General features: G+C 38.4%; 1 protein-coding gene across 3 annotated transcripts in view; it reads left to right on the top strand.

Moving 5' to 3' along the window:
- LOC143279948 (uncharacterized) overlaps positions 1–17,550 on the top strand; it is a 37,574-nt gene that overhangs the window by 11,063 nt on the left and 8,961 nt on the right. For 2 of the 3 annotated variants that reach the window (XM_076584305.1, XM_076584308.1), the window contains 17 exons: positions 120–195; positions 917–1,071; positions 1,628–1,763; positions 2,166–2,342; positions 2,977–3,073; positions 3,788–3,878; positions 4,242–4,290; positions 6,345–8,038; positions 8,590–8,675; positions 10,053–10,116; positions 10,689–10,750; positions 11,358–11,502; positions 11,949–12,081; positions 12,629–12,660; positions 13,757–13,946; positions 15,612–15,661; positions 16,467–16,572. In XM_076584305.1, the coding sequence (XP_076440420.1) occupies positions 120–195; positions 917–1,071; positions 1,628–1,763; positions 2,166–2,342; positions 2,977–3,073; positions 3,788–3,878; positions 4,242–4,290; positions 6,345–8,038; positions 8,590–8,675; positions 10,053–10,116; positions 10,689–10,750; positions 11,358–11,502; positions 11,949–12,081; positions 12,629–12,660; positions 13,757–13,946; positions 15,612–15,661; positions 16,467–16,572 (3,343 nt within the window). The remainder of the gene's footprint in view (positions 1–119; positions 196–916; positions 1,072–1,627; positions 1,764–2,165; positions 2,343–2,976; positions 3,074–3,787; positions 3,879–4,241; positions 4,291–6,344; positions 8,039–8,589; positions 8,676–10,052; positions 10,117–10,688; positions 10,751–11,357; positions 11,503–11,948; positions 12,082–12,628; positions 12,661–13,756; positions 13,947–15,611; positions 15,662–16,466; positions 16,573–17,550) is intronic. The other variant, XM_076584307.1, reaches the window with a different exon arrangement.

Raw genomic sequence — 17,550 nt, 5'->3', positions numbered from 1 at the left:
GGTGTTTATCATTTTTGCTCTGAGCTTAAAGATATGAAAGGCCTAATTAAGCTGTGTCAGCTATTGCAGTTAAAGAATTCAAAATGTATGAATCTAATATAGATATCATTCTGTTTCAGATAATGAGTATCGATGATGAGTTTTGGGATACTGTTTCCATCTGGGAGGAGAAAATTGTCACATGTGTTTGTCAAGGTGAGAAAGAGAAAGTGTGATTGTGTGTGTGTGTGATTTAAAATATTTCCCCTTCCCCTTCTCTGTCCCTCTCCCCGTCTCTCTCCATACCCACTAATGTGTTTGGGTGTAATTTGCAGTGTGTTTTGATTTTACATATTGATTTTGTTTAGGTAGGGGATGGTCTTGTGGCTGCCACAGTGTAATTGGGGTAGGCAAGACTGGAGACGGTTTGTTTTGGGCCATTTGCACTGCAGCAGAATTAATAATTGCTGGTAGCATTTTTTCCTCATGCTGACCTAGGTACAGAAAGGAATCATGGTTACTGGTCTCAGCAGTATTTGAGAGGGCCTTCTTTTCAGTCCTACATTTTTTTTTTTAAAGATAGCAGCAAGCACACTTTCACAAACACAGCAATGTGTATCTGGGCATAAAGTGAGAAACGGCAGTGGCAAAAGCAGCACTAAACATGAAAGTGAACTACTCAAGTTGGTTATTGGCGTTTAAAAATGGAGCACTTGCAGTGGATGTCTTGATGGTAGCTTGGCTTGGTGTGAAATGGTGGTCAAGGTAACATGTGGTTCTCAAGTGTACTAAGGGTATGGAGAATTACATTGAATGAGCAAGAATTGATAAAATCAAAATAATTTCAAACACACACACACACACACACACACACACACACATACACACAGAGAGAGAGAGAGAGCAAGTGCATCCTGTGTTGATCTGTCTGTTGCAGAAAAGGAAGATGAGCTGCATGTAAAAATTTTCTTCAAGGGGATGGCAGCCAGCTTTCCTTATGGACATGACGATCAACCTTTGTCTGTTCTTCGTATTGCTGTCAGCCAGGCACACCTTCATCTGAAGAGCATTCTGTCTCGATTACTTGGCAAGGTTTGTGGATGATTGTTTTCTCTCTTTATTTTTCTTTCCCTTTTCATCTTGGGTCTTTTTCTTTCTTAAGATATATTTTAGATAAGTTATTTAAGTATGTAATTTGTTATTTTTCATTGTGGTTTAAATGCACAAATGTTCAGCTAGTTCAAGCAGACGATGCTGAAGTGAGCACCAGCACAGAAGCAGGCTTACACAAAACCAATAGTTCTGTGAACAGTATGGCAGACTTTTGTGTTTCTCAAACTGTGTCGTGTGAAGAGGGACAAAAATCAATGGCTTTAGGTGGTTGTGATGAATAAGATTATTTTTGTTTCTGTTTTGATTCTTACTGAGTATTACAGTTTGAGGTACTGGCATGTTTAGATGCATTGTCTTTCTGTTGCTGTGATAAGTGTTTTTTCTGGATGTCTTTGTGGCACTGGCAAAACAGTTTGTCTGGGAAGTCAGCTTATGTTTCACAGGCATGGAATGGGTTAATGTTTGAATGTGATGATTTGTAGGCTGGAAAGTAATTTCAAATTGCTGACAAAACACAACTCCTGTTCCTGTGCAGAAATTATGCCATCCTGTAAACAAGCCGGATCTGCAGATTGAAGAGAAGCAGCACAAGGCGTCTGAACCCTCTGAACCCATGTCCACTCCTGCAGCTTCAGTTGTGTCTTTGGGCTCCTTCTTCAGTCAGTCTGCAGGTAGGAAAGAGGAAATTTCATTTTTGATGAGTAAGTCCTTGGATATGTTTGCATTGTTGTATATGCATATATGAGTGTTTATAGAAAATGCTTTAATTCTCCTCCCATTTAAACACCATCATTAAATGACTGGGCACTTGACCTGTTGAATTTTGTGCTCACTTAAAGAATGGGCATACTTTTTCATGTTAGGGAAAGTTTCATTTGAAAGACAAGTTTCACAAAATATCTTGATATCTTCTTTACAATGTCATTCTTACATTGAAGAGGATATTGAAGTCATACAAAAATGAAGTGATGACACATTTGCTATAGTGTCCACATACACAAACATTTATTGAAAGATTCTCAGTGTATTATTTATTGTAATTATTACTTGTTGTTTAACTGTTGCGAAAACAGGAGAGGCATCAGGCACGTATTCATTGCCAGGAGGGCAGACCAAGGAGAAATCAAAGAAGTCAGATGGTTCCCAGTTACCACCTAGGAAATCAAAGAGACTGCAATCAAAGTCTGCTGGCTCCTTGTCAAGTCTGGGTGTGTCCAGAAGGAAAATGGGGTCACTCCCAGATCCAGCTGGTAACTAGTTGTTTTGTCTCACATGCTTGGATACAGAAATGGTATGGTTGTGTGTGTGTGTGTGTGTGTGTGTGTGTGTGTGTGTGTGTGTGTGTGTGTTTTCTCACCCTTCCATTGTTTTTTAGTGGAACTGGTTTGCCCAGTTTTCCCTCAGTCCATCTGCCCTTCCTCTGTACCGGCTTGCAGGCCAGTTTACTGTGCGTGATGGATCAGATAAAATGTTTGTTTCTCCATTTATTTGAAATCACCATCACTCATTCTTCTTTTCAACTCCCATCAGACAGACTAGCAGTCTCCCAAAGCTGTATTGATTTGCTGGATGCTGATTTGCCTGCACTTGTAAACCCATTGTATGTGCGCATGTATCTTTTTTATTTAGCTTCGGCAGAAAAAGAAACAGTTCTAATACTTTTGCGGGGGAGTGGGTTGAGTTTTAATTGGTCACAATTTCTGCACAAAGAGAAATATTATGTAAATGGATTTATTCAACCCAGTCCTCTGACAGGTTTTTCTGTGCAGAATCTTGAATACAGGAATATACACTCTGTGAAATCTGTGTTATTAAGCACAAGATGATGTTGAGTCGGGTTGTGTCTAGCCAAAAGACTGTATGAACAGAATGCTGTTTGTGCAGGCTTAAAAGAGGAGCAAGATCATCAAAAGGATCATTGCAGTTCAGTGGCATTGGTGAAACTAGACCCTTTGTCCAAGGAAGGAGGCATGGCAAATGGGTACTGCAAAAGAATTACGAACAGGGCTTTCATTTGTTTCTTATGCATGTGATTTTGTGGTGGTTTTTAGGGTTTTCTCTTTTTTTTCCTTGGTATTTTTAGATTTTTATTTTAGATTTTTTTGTTTTGCTTTTGTGACATGCAGGAATCTTATTCAGAATTGTGCAAGTCTTCTTCATAAAATTGACCTCATTTGTTTTTTGTGATAAGGCTTTTGTTTATTTTATTACCCAAAGTTACAGATTCACAAAATGTTTGAAAATGATTTTTATAAATGATGTGTTTTGGTCAGTGGGTGTCTTAAGACCAGTATTGAAATAAATGAATAAAAAGGAGCTCTTCTGGCAGCTATTGCTGAATCCTGTTTTTACATTGTTACCAGGAAACTAATGTGGTATTTTCAAGTGCTTGGGTGTTGTACCTTTAGTGTTCAAACAGGTATCAAGTTTCAAACTTAAATGTTGGACATATGTTCTCACTTCCCAAATATCTCTCTGTCTAAAACTTCTCTCCTTGCTGGAAAAACCCTATGATTCCTGTATGACTGATATCACCAGTTTGTGTAATTCACTCTTTATCTCACTGTCTCACTTGCTAACCTGTTTGAAATGTGCTGGTCACACATGCACATTCCCACCCCACACATGCGCAGTATATGTGCTGGTCAGATATAAAAGAAAGATAATGTTTACATGCATGCTTTCTGTTTTCCAGGAAGGCTGAAAACATAGGTGATAAAGCAGAGTCGTTTCATATTACAGAGGATGGGAATAAACTTTTGTCTACTTTCACAGAATCCTCAAAAGTAAGCTGAATATTTAGAAATGTGACTTGAGTGTTAAAATTATTTTGGTTTTGTTTTGGAAGCATGTAAACATTCATGCTCCTGTTATGTCTGCGTCAGATTCCTATGTTTGTCTTTATCTTGTTTTAATTATTCAGCAGTTTGGAAATGTGTTTATAACGTTTCTGCAAAGTATTATGCCTCTAAAGGTTATAGTGCATCCAGCTGCATATGTAATATTGTAATTAAAAGATTTCTTTGTTACTATTATTCATGGGCTAATTGTGAGTTTCTTTGATTATTCATTAGGAATGTTCATAATTTTTTTAATTTAGGTTTATATACATTAATCTAATCATGCAAATGAAGAGTTTTTACATGCAGGTTCATGAGTTCATGGAATTATCTGAAAGACCAATCAGGACCCAAGAAGGTGAGGATCCTTTTTCCCCCTTTTCTTTATGTGTATATTGTTATTTGGTTGGTTTGCTAAATAGACTTTAGGTTTTGTTCTGTTTCCTGAAATGTGTGGTTTATTTTATTAGTTTGTCAGCTTTGTGGTCCTTTCTTGTGTTTTTGACACTACCATATATGTGTAGTTATATCAGAAATTTTCTTTTTTATTTGATCCAAGTATACATTTGAAGGGGAAGTAGTTTCATCACCTTTACATTGTATACATTATACTGTTTGGAAGATTCTCCCCTCTACTTTGTTATATATTTTTTAAACATAACATACATGATGGAATTACAAACATAGACCCTCTGATGATGATCAAGATACAAATTTGATTTCGTACGCTTGCTTTTTGAACAATGATTTTCTTGTGCTCAGCTTGGAAATTGACTTTGACTTGACTTACGCCTCTTGACTCCTTGTGGAGCATAGGGCTGCAACAGTACTTCTCCAGCAGACTTGTTTTTGGGCTGTCCTCTTCAGCCGGGTCCATGTCCATCTGGCTGTGCCTTCATCTCATCCGCCGTGCTTCTGCTCCAGGTCTGCTTTGGTCTGGCCACTCTCCTTTTTCCTTGGGGGTTCCATTCAAGTGCCTGTCTTGTGGTGTTGTCTGGAGGCTCTCAAAGGGTGTGGCTTATCCAGCCCCATTTCCTCCTCCTGATCTCCTCACTGATGGGCACCTGGTTGGTTCTACTCCAGAGGCAGGCATTTGATATGGTCTCTGGCCATCTGATGTTTAAAATATGACATAGGCATCTATTGATGAAGGCTTGTAGTTTGTGTTCGTCTTGGTTGTTCGCCATGTTTCAGAGCCGTACAAGAGGACTGCTTTAACATTTGTGTTGAAGATTCTGAGTTTGTTTTGAGTTGAAAGAGATGTGGAGTTCCAAATTGCCCGCAGGGTGTTGAAGGCATGGCTCACTTTGTTGATGCGGCTCTTGATGTCTTCATCTCCATCCTTGCTCACTACGCTGCCAAGGTAGACAAACCTCTGCCTCACTGATGTTTTCACCTCTGAGATGGAGCTGATCCTGCCTCTTTTTGTTTTCTCTTACAAGCATGTTAGTTTTGAGACCTGTTTTCTCAGCTTCTTCAGACAGTCGGTTTAGCTTTCCCTGGGTATCTTGGTGTCTACATGAGAGGAGGCATACATCGTCTGCAAAGTCCAGGTCTTCTGATTGTTTGGTGAGAGTCCACTGGATCCCAGTCCCTCCATATTCAGCGGTCTTCTTCATGATCCAGTCCACAACGAGGAGGAAGATAGTTGGTGACAGCAGACAGCCCTGCCTCATGCTGTCTGCACCATGAAGGGGTCTGTCAGTTTCCCATTGTGGATGACATGGCAGGTCGAGTCTTCGTATAGCTGCTGGATGATGGAGATGAACTTTGGTGGTACACTGTAGTGGTGCATCAGCTTCAAGATGACCTTTCTGTCTACACTGTCGAAGGCTTTTTCAAAGTTGACTAAGGTTATGTAAAGAGGGGATTGCTACTCTATTGACTGTTCAATAATAATCTGCAAGGTGGTGATGTAATTAGTGCGTGACTTGTCTCGGCGGAAGCCTGCCTGTTCTTGGGGTAGTCGTATGGGGCATTTTTTAGTCTGTCCAGCATAATTCTGGTTAGAATCTTGCTTGGGACCAAACGGCATGATACCTCGCCAGTTGTTGCAAGAAGAGAAGTCCCCATTCTTTGGTAGTTTGACTAGATAGCCCTTTTTCCACTCTTCTGGCACTTGTTCTTGCACCCATACTTTTTGAAGCAATGGGTGAAGCATTTCTGTGTATGTTGGGATGTTTGCCTTTATCGCTTCCTGTGGTGTGCCATTTGGGCCTGCTGCTTTCCCATTTTTCAAGGACTTAATGGCTCTGGAGATTTCTGCCTTGGAGGGTGGGCTTATATCCACATTCAAAAGGTGGTCAGCCGATGGTATGTCTGGGAGTGTGGCTTGGAAATACTGAAAGTATATTACAGAAAGACAATCTTTTGATCAAGCTTTGATGACACTTGATTTAATGTGTATTGCAGTTTTAGTGGAGGAATCCTGTAGGACAACTCGGAGTGGTTCCCTGGGGCATATTCAAACCATGGAGTCAGAGAAAACAGAAAAACAATCATCTCCGACGAGAAGAGGAAGATCCAGAATGAAGAAATCCATAATGAACTCCACTGTGTCAGCCAGTCAGCCCATAGGGAAAAGTCAAATGAACAACTGCACAGATGATGAAAAATTGAAGCAGTTGCACATGGACCAGACAGCATCCAGATGTGCTAGGTATATTCTTCGGGACTGCCGTGATAACAGAGAAAGAGCACAGGTCATGTATGAGATAACAAACAAAACACTGACAGTCTCAACTTGTAGAATTGACAGCCAAGGGCTTCAAGATGAAATGAACATGTCAAAAGTGAACACATCAGAACAGAATGCAAAGTCAAAGAAATACACAAAGAACAAAATATGTGAACAAAAGAATGAACCAAGAAAAGACATGGAAAACTCTCAGGTATCTCATTGTGGGAATGCAGTCAGAAAGATGATAACCAAAGAGAGCCAGGAGATAGATTTTGCAAAAGAAAGTGAGATTATGTCAAATCAGCCATCAAGGAAACAAGCCGCAACAGTTGAACTAGCAGAATCAGCTACCCCACCACCAAGACCTGAACAGAAAAGTCCAAAGAAACAGATAGCCCACGAAACATCCAGCTCACATTTGTTGGTTGATAATGATGATTTAAATGTTGGCTTTATGATTGAGATTGATCTGGAACCAGAGTGTATACTTCAGGGAAACTGCCAGGAGGCATTGAATCAAAGTGCGAATGTTTCTGACGTTTCTGAGGGAAAAGGAGATAAAATACGTGGCTTTGAAAATCTTAAACTTTGTGGGGTGAAAGGTAGACAGAAAAATAAAACCCATGCCACAAGCATGGCAACAGAGATTAACCTTGTTGATGGTTCTGCATCTTCACCCAGAAAGTATGCTTACGTGGAACGACCAGTATCAGTGAGCAGTGACTGTGAAAATGAAGATAATGAAGAAAGTAATGATGAACATCACAGTCAAGATAATACTGCTGAACACCCTAGGTGCAGGGCCCTAGAAGAGTGGCAGAGCAAAATGAATGCAACACTTCCATATGATCGGAACATTTCTGATTCAAGAAACAAATCTGTAAGGATACCAGAATACTCATATGCTGTTGACAGTAAAACTGAAAAGAAATCAAAACAGAAACATGCTACAAATGGGTCTGTTTCTAAGCTGATTAGTTCTGATGTAAGAGAAAAGTTTGCTGAGGGTGTTCCTGATAAAAATGGTGCATCTCCTGTCCGTAGACTGAGAAAAAGACGGCCAGTGTCATATAAAGAAGATGATCCTGAGCAGGACACAGGGTCAGATTCTTCTGTTGGAGAAGATGAATCTTCACAGTCACCCAAAAATAAAGGCAGAAGCAAGCTTAGATCTTCCAAAACTGGAAATACACCTGCAAGCAAACAGGCAAAAAGTAAAGATGAAGAACCTTTCCATGCAGAAATTCATTGTGCAGATACTGATGATTCTAAGAAACCTGTGGGTGGTAACGAGAGTCACTGTGAATCGCCTACAAGTTGGGCCAGTTATATATCTCCAGTCAAATTTCGTACATTAGATCCCAGGACTCAGGAAACTGGTAATGAACTGTACCAGGTGACCTCTTATGAGCGATTCAACAGCCAGGTAAGCCTGAACTTAAGTGTGTGTGTTTGTGCGTGAGTGTTTGTGTATGTGTGGGAGAGATATTCTATCAGCTGTTTAAAAAAAGGGTAGGATTTCTTCAAGAATCTTTTGAGCTGTTATCTGCAATAATGCCAGAGTAATATATACAAAAGAAACACACAAATGAAAACAGGATGTGTGTTTTCTGATCTTCTCACTGTTTTTGAATCGGTTTAAATCAGCAGGAAACAATCAGCCATGAAGTCTTTGCTTTTTATTTCAAACGTTGAAGAAGCATTTAAAAAAGTAAATAAATACTAAGGTTTGTAAATAGGCATAGAGCACTCAGTGGTATCTGTTCTGTCAAACAGCTCCTTGAAAGTGAACCAGGGGGTATAAATACCATGAAGCGATGAGGTCTAAGGTCAAACTTTGATTAAGAAAAAATCAGATAACACCTTTTGGATTATTGTAACTTGTTCCGTTTTGAAAATGCATGTTCATCTTTTTGTGCAAGTTGAATTTAATTGTTATTTCTTTTTTTTTTTTTTCTAATATGTGTGTTTTTCCAGAACAAGAGACGAAGGAGGAAAAAAACAGTCCAGAAGAAAGCTGGATTATCAGTTTCATCAACAAGAGAATGTGCAGTCACAGATAGGTAATGAAAAGAAATGCTAGTAATGTTGTGGATTGCTGCTGAGTGTGTGTAGTGGTGCAGAGGGTTTTTTACTTCACATTTCTTTCCTGTCATCTGTGTCAATAGGCACACATGTTCACTCACGTCTGTCACTGGGTTTCATGCATAACTTTTTAGCCTGCCACTGCATGTTTTTCTTTGGGTTTTTTATCTGCATACTTCTAAAGGGAAGTAACAAGTCTGCACATGTATTGTCCAAGGAGATAAGTCTTCATCAACCCACATGACGCTGACAGGATTCCAAACACAGACCTTCAGGATGGAAGTTCAGTGCATTCATGTACCTATCATCTCTCTTCATTTCATGTGTTACTTTCTTGTGTTTGGTGCATACTTTCCCTTGTTTGACAAGTGCAATAGTTGAGTGCTTCATCTTATGTAATTTGGAAGTGCGCAAGACACTCCTTTGTCTATTATTGGAATTTATTAGATTTCATGTATATTTAATCTGTGTTTATGAGAATACAAGCCGCAACTTTCCCACACTGACAATGTCTTGTGCGTTTGTTATCCAAACTTTTATACGTATTTCTGTATGGGACTCCTCGTTGGTATTGGACAACTTGGGAACATCCTGTCTGCATGATCTGAAGAATGTGATCCAAGCACAGCTCTGAAGAAAGCTAGTAGGACCCTAGCTTGGGATCTCTTCCCACATTCAGCTTCTTTCTGGAGGTTTCCCATTGATTCTTTGAAGGAAGCTTCTTTCAATCTCAAGCTGAAAAGTAACTACTGGGTAGGCTTTTCCGGTTTCCCGCAGTTTCAAACCTTTTTGAGCTGTATAAAAACATTTTGAGCCAGCTTGTTCAGTGTCCTGAACTTTCTTCATGCCTCTTTAATGCCAGCCCATGTTCCAAACTACTTTTTTCATTTTGTGGGGTTGTGTACTAAAAGAGGGGATAGTGTGTGTTTCCATAACTTCCTCAGTTGACTTGTTTTTTGATACATAGGCATCCATAGTTGTAACCAGGTAAATATATCATGAATATGAAACAGAAAAATTGGCAATGTGTGTTAAGTCATGATAAGTTTGCTCATTAGACATGGTGTAACTTTTAGTGGGAGCAAAATTTCCTTTGACAGAAATGAAAGAACATGCAAGTTGCAGCCTCCAGATGAAGATGACTCATTACTGTTCCATTTGCTGACTTGTTCACTGCACTGGAAAAGTTACAACAGTCTTGGTGGATTTGCTAAACTGTACTTTTGTTTTTAACATTAGAACTGAGTTTAGAGATTCCCATACAGATAACGTTTTTAGTTTAGGTTTCTTATTTTGTGAATGTCTGCCTGAACAGTTTGTTGAAATGTTTGGACTGATCTGATTTTTTCTCTCAGCCACAAGAGGAAGAGAACTCACCCAGCCCCAGATAACAGGAAGAAGCAGAATAGTTCAAAAAGAGTGAGTACATGTTTATCTTTTTTTCTTTTTTTTTAACTTCTGTGTTTGATTTTGATATAATGCTGTTAAATGGCCTTTTTATATGATGGTTATATTGCAGTTGTATTATGTGCATTCTCTTTCTTCGCTTTGTAAATTCTGATTTTTTTCCTTTCACTGAAATCAACCAGTCCAGTATGAACTAACTATTAATTTTTTGTTTTTTTGTGCATCTTCCAATCTTATTACTGTACATCATGGGGAATGTTTTGGAAGACCAAAGGTTTGAATAGTGTACATTGACTGATAACTTAGGGGATCAAAGACATATAAACAGTAAAGGGGTTGAGATGTGTCCACATGTTCAAAGAGCAAGCAGACTATGATGTGAGCTGGTGATGCATAGTTTTATTGTTGCTGTTTCTCCCTTGCCTGCCTCTACCCTCAAAACAAAACAGTTTCCTGTTATGAATGAGCATGCGGGCTTAAAAACAAACAAACAAACAAACAAAAAAAACTATATGTTTGATTTTTGAGAGCTGTGATCTTTCAGCTTTTTTGTGTGCAGTTACAGATATTTGTGTATTGTGCAGGGAAAAACATCAGCAGACAGCTCCCATCAAGGCTCTGACGCTGGAACTACTGTTGAAAAAATGTAAGGAGTTGTTGATATCAATAGTGAAACATACCTACAACCCACTCCTTCACTGTGGTAAACCTCATTCATTGAAGTGGCCCTGATGTTCAAGTTAAAGAAAAAAACAAACAAACCCAGACTGCTCTTGTCAGTTGAATAATTATTGGTGGATAATGTTTTACTAGGTTTATGTTCAGGCCAGTTTTGCTTTTTCCATCCTCAGAAGAAAAATTGACAGAATGGTCCGTGTTTGTTTCTATGAATATGACTGTTCTTGAAGCTTATTTTCCTTTCCTTTTTTTCAGGTTCTACAGGATCAGTATTATAGTTTTTGGGTCTCTGTGGTTGTCAGTCTGTGAATGTTGAAGAGGGATCCTCCCAGTGCACTTCTAATTCATGGGGAAATACTTATTATAAAACAAGTTGAACAGGGACACATCCCTGCTTTTAGCATGGCAGTGTTATGTCATTTAATGAAATAGGACAGTCATTATCAGTCATATCAAGTACATTTAAATTGTTCTTTGTTGTGCTGGTGGTTTTTCTTTTCTTTTGTTTCTGATTGAGTTAAAGTTGGAGAGAGATCATTGGTCTAATGTTGTTGTGGAAACAAAATGGTTTACAGGAGTGAAATCAGTTGGATTAATGCTTACAAGTCAGAGCAACAAAAACTGCACGATGGAGCAGTGAAGATGATCAGCGAACGAAACCCAAAGAGCCCTGTCAACCCTTCCAATGATCCATACAGCCTGGAAGTTGACCTGGAGGAGGTGAAAATGAAATATTTATGCATTACATGTTCATGCAAAATCCTTGTTGGGAAGATATGTAAGAAGGCACTTGTTTCATCAGTACATTGATTTTGTATTTGTTGTAATGGATTTTGAATTATGGTAGAATAAACCTGTGTAACTTTATTTTGTAGTTGGGAGGGGGGCAGTAGGGATGAAGGGTCCTGAGAGATAGGGGGAAGGGCAGGGGAGGGGCAAAGTGAACATTTGGATGGTCAAGATCACAGTGAATACCATCATACAACCAAACAGATTAATATTCACATCAATGAGCATATCTCATAAAGCAAGGAAAAGTAATAGACATGTAGACGACTTTCCAGTGTGTAGCAAGAGTATGTTCAGGCCAGTCTTTCTGCAGCAACATTATTCTGACTAAATTTTGAAATGCCTTGTTATTGATGAAAGGTTTATGTGTATTTCAGAGCATAGAGATGATGAGAGGAGAACAGTTTGTGGCCAACACACCCAGGAACTGCAGTCAGAAGTCATGCAGTTCTTTGGTCTTGGGTGGAGAGTCAACACCAGGTGCGCTTTCTCAATCTGGGGACAGTTCAGGTAACTACCTTGTTTATGGGCTATTTCAAGGTCAAGTGTAGGAATTATTCTCTTTATCAGTTAGAGTTGTGTTGAATGTTTGATTACAAATTACTGCATTTGGTCCAAGAAATGGTATCTGAAAGTGCTTTTTATGGAAACAGAACTGAGGAATTTTCTTTTCCGTTTTGTATTTAATGCATTTTTATGATCCAGTCATAATAAAATTCTTGGAGGATAAAAATAATAGACATATGAATGATGGAAGAAGTAGAATGCATTTCCATCCACTGAACTGAATATTACTGTATTCACGATCATGACTTGAAAGGAAAAATCCATCATCACTGATTTGGCATATCCAGCTTCATGTCCTGTTTCTGTAGGATGTAATGTTTATCAGTATTTCTTTGTTTTATATGATCAGGTCATGTCAGAAATGAACAGATCTTCATTTTCTTTAATGAAGTCTCAGCAGTTTTGCAGCCGTTAATGATGTTATTGAGGTGATGATACTTGAGTGGATAAGTGAAGTGTCGTACAATCATCAGATGTTTATGTTTTGCAGATGCAGATAGGAGGGCAAGTCAGAAGAGAAAGGTAAAACAAATCTTTATTATCTAAAACAAATTCGTGCAATAATTTACATGTGATGATGATGCTGTTCCACTGTAACTTTAATCTGACATATAACATGGTTTCAGGCATCTTTGAGCTCAGCTCACACTCCAAAGGCTTCTGTGTGTGGAAGTGCTTTCAGCGAGCAGTCATTTCTGTCTCAACTCAGTCTTCATCAGGCATCCATGCAAAGAGATGATGTATGTAAACTACAGAACTCATGCTGTTTGTTTTGCTGTTTGTTTGATTTCTTTCTTTTCTTCAAGATTTGCCATGATTGCAGAATTGTTTTGAGTTTTACTGCATCATCTTTGCTTTGGAAAAAAACAAGGAATGCATGTTTATATTTTATCATTTTTTTCTGGATTTCTGACTGATTTGTGACCGAGAAGTGCATCATATAATACAGAGCTTTTCTATACATGTAGTAACCACTACTACACACAGATCACTCTGCCTGTTTCATTAACATGATTAAAGTGGGTTTTTTTCAGCTACACAGACTCTTGTTTGAACTTCAAAGAAATCACTTAAAAGGGCATCCTTTCTTGATAAAAGAACTTCTGTCAGCCTGCATTGAGGAAAGCAGGACATGTCTGCTGTGGTTGTATGGTTTTACACTAGACTTTGTGAAGGCCATGTTTGTAATTTTTGCACCTTGCACTTAGTGCACATAATGTAACAATGTCAGCAGGAGAAGAGATATATGTAGAGAGAGGTGAAAAAAGGGTGGCACTGAACTTTAACATACTATGCTCCCATGGGGGAGCATAAGAATTTGAATCCAAACATCTGTCATAACGCAAAATGGTATGCAATACCACACAACACTGCACAGACTGTCTCCATAATCAATCAGTCCATAAGTCATTCCATCATAGATCACTCACATGATCCATGGTGGGGCTGGGGGAGTGGATATAGGAGTGGAGGAAGGGTGCTGCACAATCACCAGTGCAGTATTACCTCCAGTGAAAAATATATAAAGTGTTGGACGAGATTACAAGCCTTGGGTTGACGAACAAAGTTGTGCCACTGTGCATTACCCAGCCCTTTTATTCACTTTAAATACTTCCAGATGACTGAAGCAGATGCAGGAAGACAGTTCATGCAAGTTGAAGAAAGCTCGCCATCTCCCAGGCACAACATGACTGGAGATGTTCACAGGAAAGCTGCTCCAATCAAGCACTCCAGCGAAGCGAAAAGAAAACGCAAGTCCTTGCAGGATGGTGGAGCAACAGAGTTAAAGAGGGCTGGTTTGGTCTCTGGTATGTATGTGTGTGTCTGTGTGTGTTTTGTCTTCTGTTCTTCAGTTATTGTATGCGGGATATAATCTGTGAGTGCTGATTAAATTGATTGTTAGAAACTGTATTGGGGGAAGGTGACCTGACTGTTCAGACTGTCAGGTCATACAAACAGGTGAGGTTAATTAGGCATGTGTGCTTTTTGACTCACTTGTGTAAACAAAGTGAGTCTATGTTTTAACCCAGTGTTCGGTTGTCTGTGTGTGTGTTTGTGTGTCTGTGGTAAACTTTAACATTGACATTTTTTCTGCAAATACTTTGTCAGTTGACACCAAATTAGGCATAAAAATAGGAAAAATTCAGTTCTTTCCTGTCTTGTTTAAAACAATATTGCACCATTGGGATGGGCACAAAAAATAAAAAAGAAGCCAAATTATATGCAAACTGCATTTACTGTTATATTTATATTTATATTTTTTGTATTCTCTAAACTTGGCACTTTGATGTGATATTCTGACACAACAACAAGAGCAGTCATTATTATCATTTTTTGTTCAAACAGGAACTTCTTTTGCTAAGCATGGAAGTTTTATTTATTTTGCAAACGTTTTGGTGTAGATAGTAAAAAAGGGAAATTAATCTATAATTAATGCTAGGGGACTTGATCCAGTTCTCATCAGACCACGTTGGCTGAGTGCCAAGAATATCGCTCACACTGTCCTGCTTCTAATTCGGTCATGTTCTGTCGTCTGCTAACATCTGTACAGCCGGCATCACTCACTGACAGTCGCATCTTGGCCGCTCTTGATTGCTCCCTTTATTTTCTATCAGATCGTCCTGTAAATGTTCATCACTGTTTCCTTCGAATTTATGCTTCAATTCTTTCTGAGCATCAGCTAAAGAAAGAAATCTTGGTTGATTTAGTTCATCACGATCGCATGTTTTGAGCACGGCGTCAGTCTGACATTTTGTTGAGCGAGCAAGGAGAAAAGTCAGGCAAACACTTGGACAGTGACCCAACCAAAACGTTCAAATAAAGGACTGCTTCATGACGTAGATGGGGTTTCTAGCTATGAATAGAATCTAGAGAGATTCCACAGGCTAAAGCTACCACTATTTTTGTCAACGAAGTGAATGCAAACCAGGGATAAGTCAGAATATTTCGATGACGAGTTACCTCATCATTGTGGCAGCGAAGCATATAGGGGTTAAAAAGAATTTTTTTTTTTATAGCCCTTAAAGATTTTTTGAATGCCCAAGATACACCAGAATAATATGATTTAAACAGCGTTCTCACCGCGAATACTGCAATTGATTTATTGCCCTTTAAAAAGGTATGTTCAAATATTAAATTTTAGAACGTTAAGGAGCCACAATAGTGTAATGGGTAAGACAGTTTCTTCTCACCCGAACACGCGGGGTTCAAATCTGGTTAGGACTTTTCTTTTTTTTTTCTTTTTTTTCAACCCAAAGCTTTATAATAACAAATACAGAACACTTTTTAACGATTAGATTTTTTTTCTTTTAAGTGTATCACAAGTGAGTCTTGAAGGCCTTGCCTCTCTTGTTTGTGTATCTTCTAAACTTTGCTGTATTCTTGACTGGTGACCAGTCAAAGCTGATTCGATATAAACAGTGTTTGTAAATGGTATTTGGTGTGTTATTTTTTCTCTTGTTTTGTTTTTGCAGGTCCATCATCAGTGATTCGACCAAGCAAGTCTATGCTGAGAAGAATGTTTGTATCCTGTCAAAGTCTGAGCACATTGAGTACTTGTGTGTTCTGTTAGCCACTTTTGATTTGAGGCATGAACTGAGCTTGGATGAACATCATCTGCATACAGACAGACAGTGGTTTGAACTTAGAGGCCTCAGCACAGTCCGTTAATGTGTATGTACTATGATAAAAATTGGGTAATTCTTAAGTGGAATTGAGCTTTATTGTTCACTACAAAGTTATCTGGTAACAAAGAAGTGTATGAGACCATAAAAATGTTGTGACAGAATGAGACTGCTGTTTAAACAGTTGATGTATTTGTCACTACTTCACCTTGCAACTTGCTTGGTATATATGGAATGTACACAAGGGGTAATAAAATCTTTAAGATACTTTCACTTTACTATTATGGGGCACACATTCCATGCTGCTCTCAGGTAATCACAGTGTGACATGTGAAGTGGTAATTTTGGATGTTTACTTATCTGTTTACAACACAGCACCTTGGGTAGAATCTCATTTCAGAACAATTGTACACTGATACACACACAATACACATGCATGCACACTCTCTCACAAGTACACATACATATAAAAGCTTTTGTGAAGAAAAAAAATTGATGCAGATTATCTTGTCCTGCTCTAATGTGCATACTGGGAATATCCCATTTACAGGGACATCTGTGAATGTGCTCACAGCTAAGCTGGGTATAATTCAAACAAACTTTTGACTTGAATTTACATAGAACTAGATGCATGGATTTTTCTTCCATGAGACACACCCCTTCTGATATTATTTTTTGAGCAGTTAATTTCTTAACATTGAAAAGGAAGATAGTTTCAGTTCCAACTCTGATGACGAAGACATTGCAAATTTCAAGAGTTCATGCCTTCAGCCCAGACGGCTCTTCCCAGATGATCAGCTGGACATTTCAGGTAATAAAATTAACATTATATTAGTCCTTTGTGTATATTGATATATAAATCCTTGCACACTTCCTATCAATATCAAATTTGTCAGAATTTCATCTTTTTAAAAGTTTAATTCATTCTTTGGGTTTACGTTTTTGTTATAGTATGATAAGAAATTGTCATTTTAGTGATTCTAAACCACAGTAATACACATTCTTTCTGAAGAAATGTATAAAGACAGATTCTGTTTAAAATATTGGACACATACGCACATATACAAAACCAAGACATGTACTGTATTTTCCAAACTACAAAGTGCATCCTCTGAATTTAAAAAAAAAAAAAAAAATCAATGAAAAAGACGCTTGCAATTTTTAAGCCACAATTAATCGAAAAGAAAGGTAAGAAATGAACAACGGATGAATAGTTGAAAACTGAGGCACCTGACAGTGTCACACTCACACACAAATTACACAGTACAGCTAGCCTTGACTAACCAACACAAATATTTTATGTTTAAAAAAAAAAAAAAACATAGTTCATTCTCGGTCCTCCTTTTCATCTTCCATGGCACTGATCCCATTGAATTTTTTATCTTCAATGTCAGATTTGAAAAGTTGATGTGAAATATCCTCTAGTCCAGGCTCAATCACCATATTATTGGAAATGCTGTCTGTGTTTACTTCGCATTTGCATGTGGATTCCATGTTATCTGCTGTTTTGCTGACCAGACCTGCTTTTCTGAATGCATTAATCATTATCATCTTTTTAACCCTGTCCCATGCAGTGAGGATCTATTGGCAGACCTTGGCGAATGATACACAACGCATCTTTCCCTTTTTAGTAAACATTTTCTTGGCTGTCATCTAGCGTTTGCACTTGTTTCATAGCTCCACTTAAAGGCACAGTTCACACTGATGTCAAGTGGCTACAAATATTTCATTGTTCCACCAGTAATAATCACGGGGATAGAACTTGATTGTTTTTAATTGCTGCTTTTCT

Source organism: Babylonia areolata, chromosome 3 (genome assembly GCF_041734735.1).
Source record: "Babylonia areolata isolate BAREFJ2019XMU chromosome 3, ASM4173473v1, whole genome shotgun sequence".
Lineage (NCBI taxonomy): Eukaryota > Metazoa > Mollusca > Gastropoda > Neogastropoda > Buccinidae > Babylonia > Babylonia areolata.
This window is presented reverse-complemented; position numbering and strand designations above follow the sequence as displayed.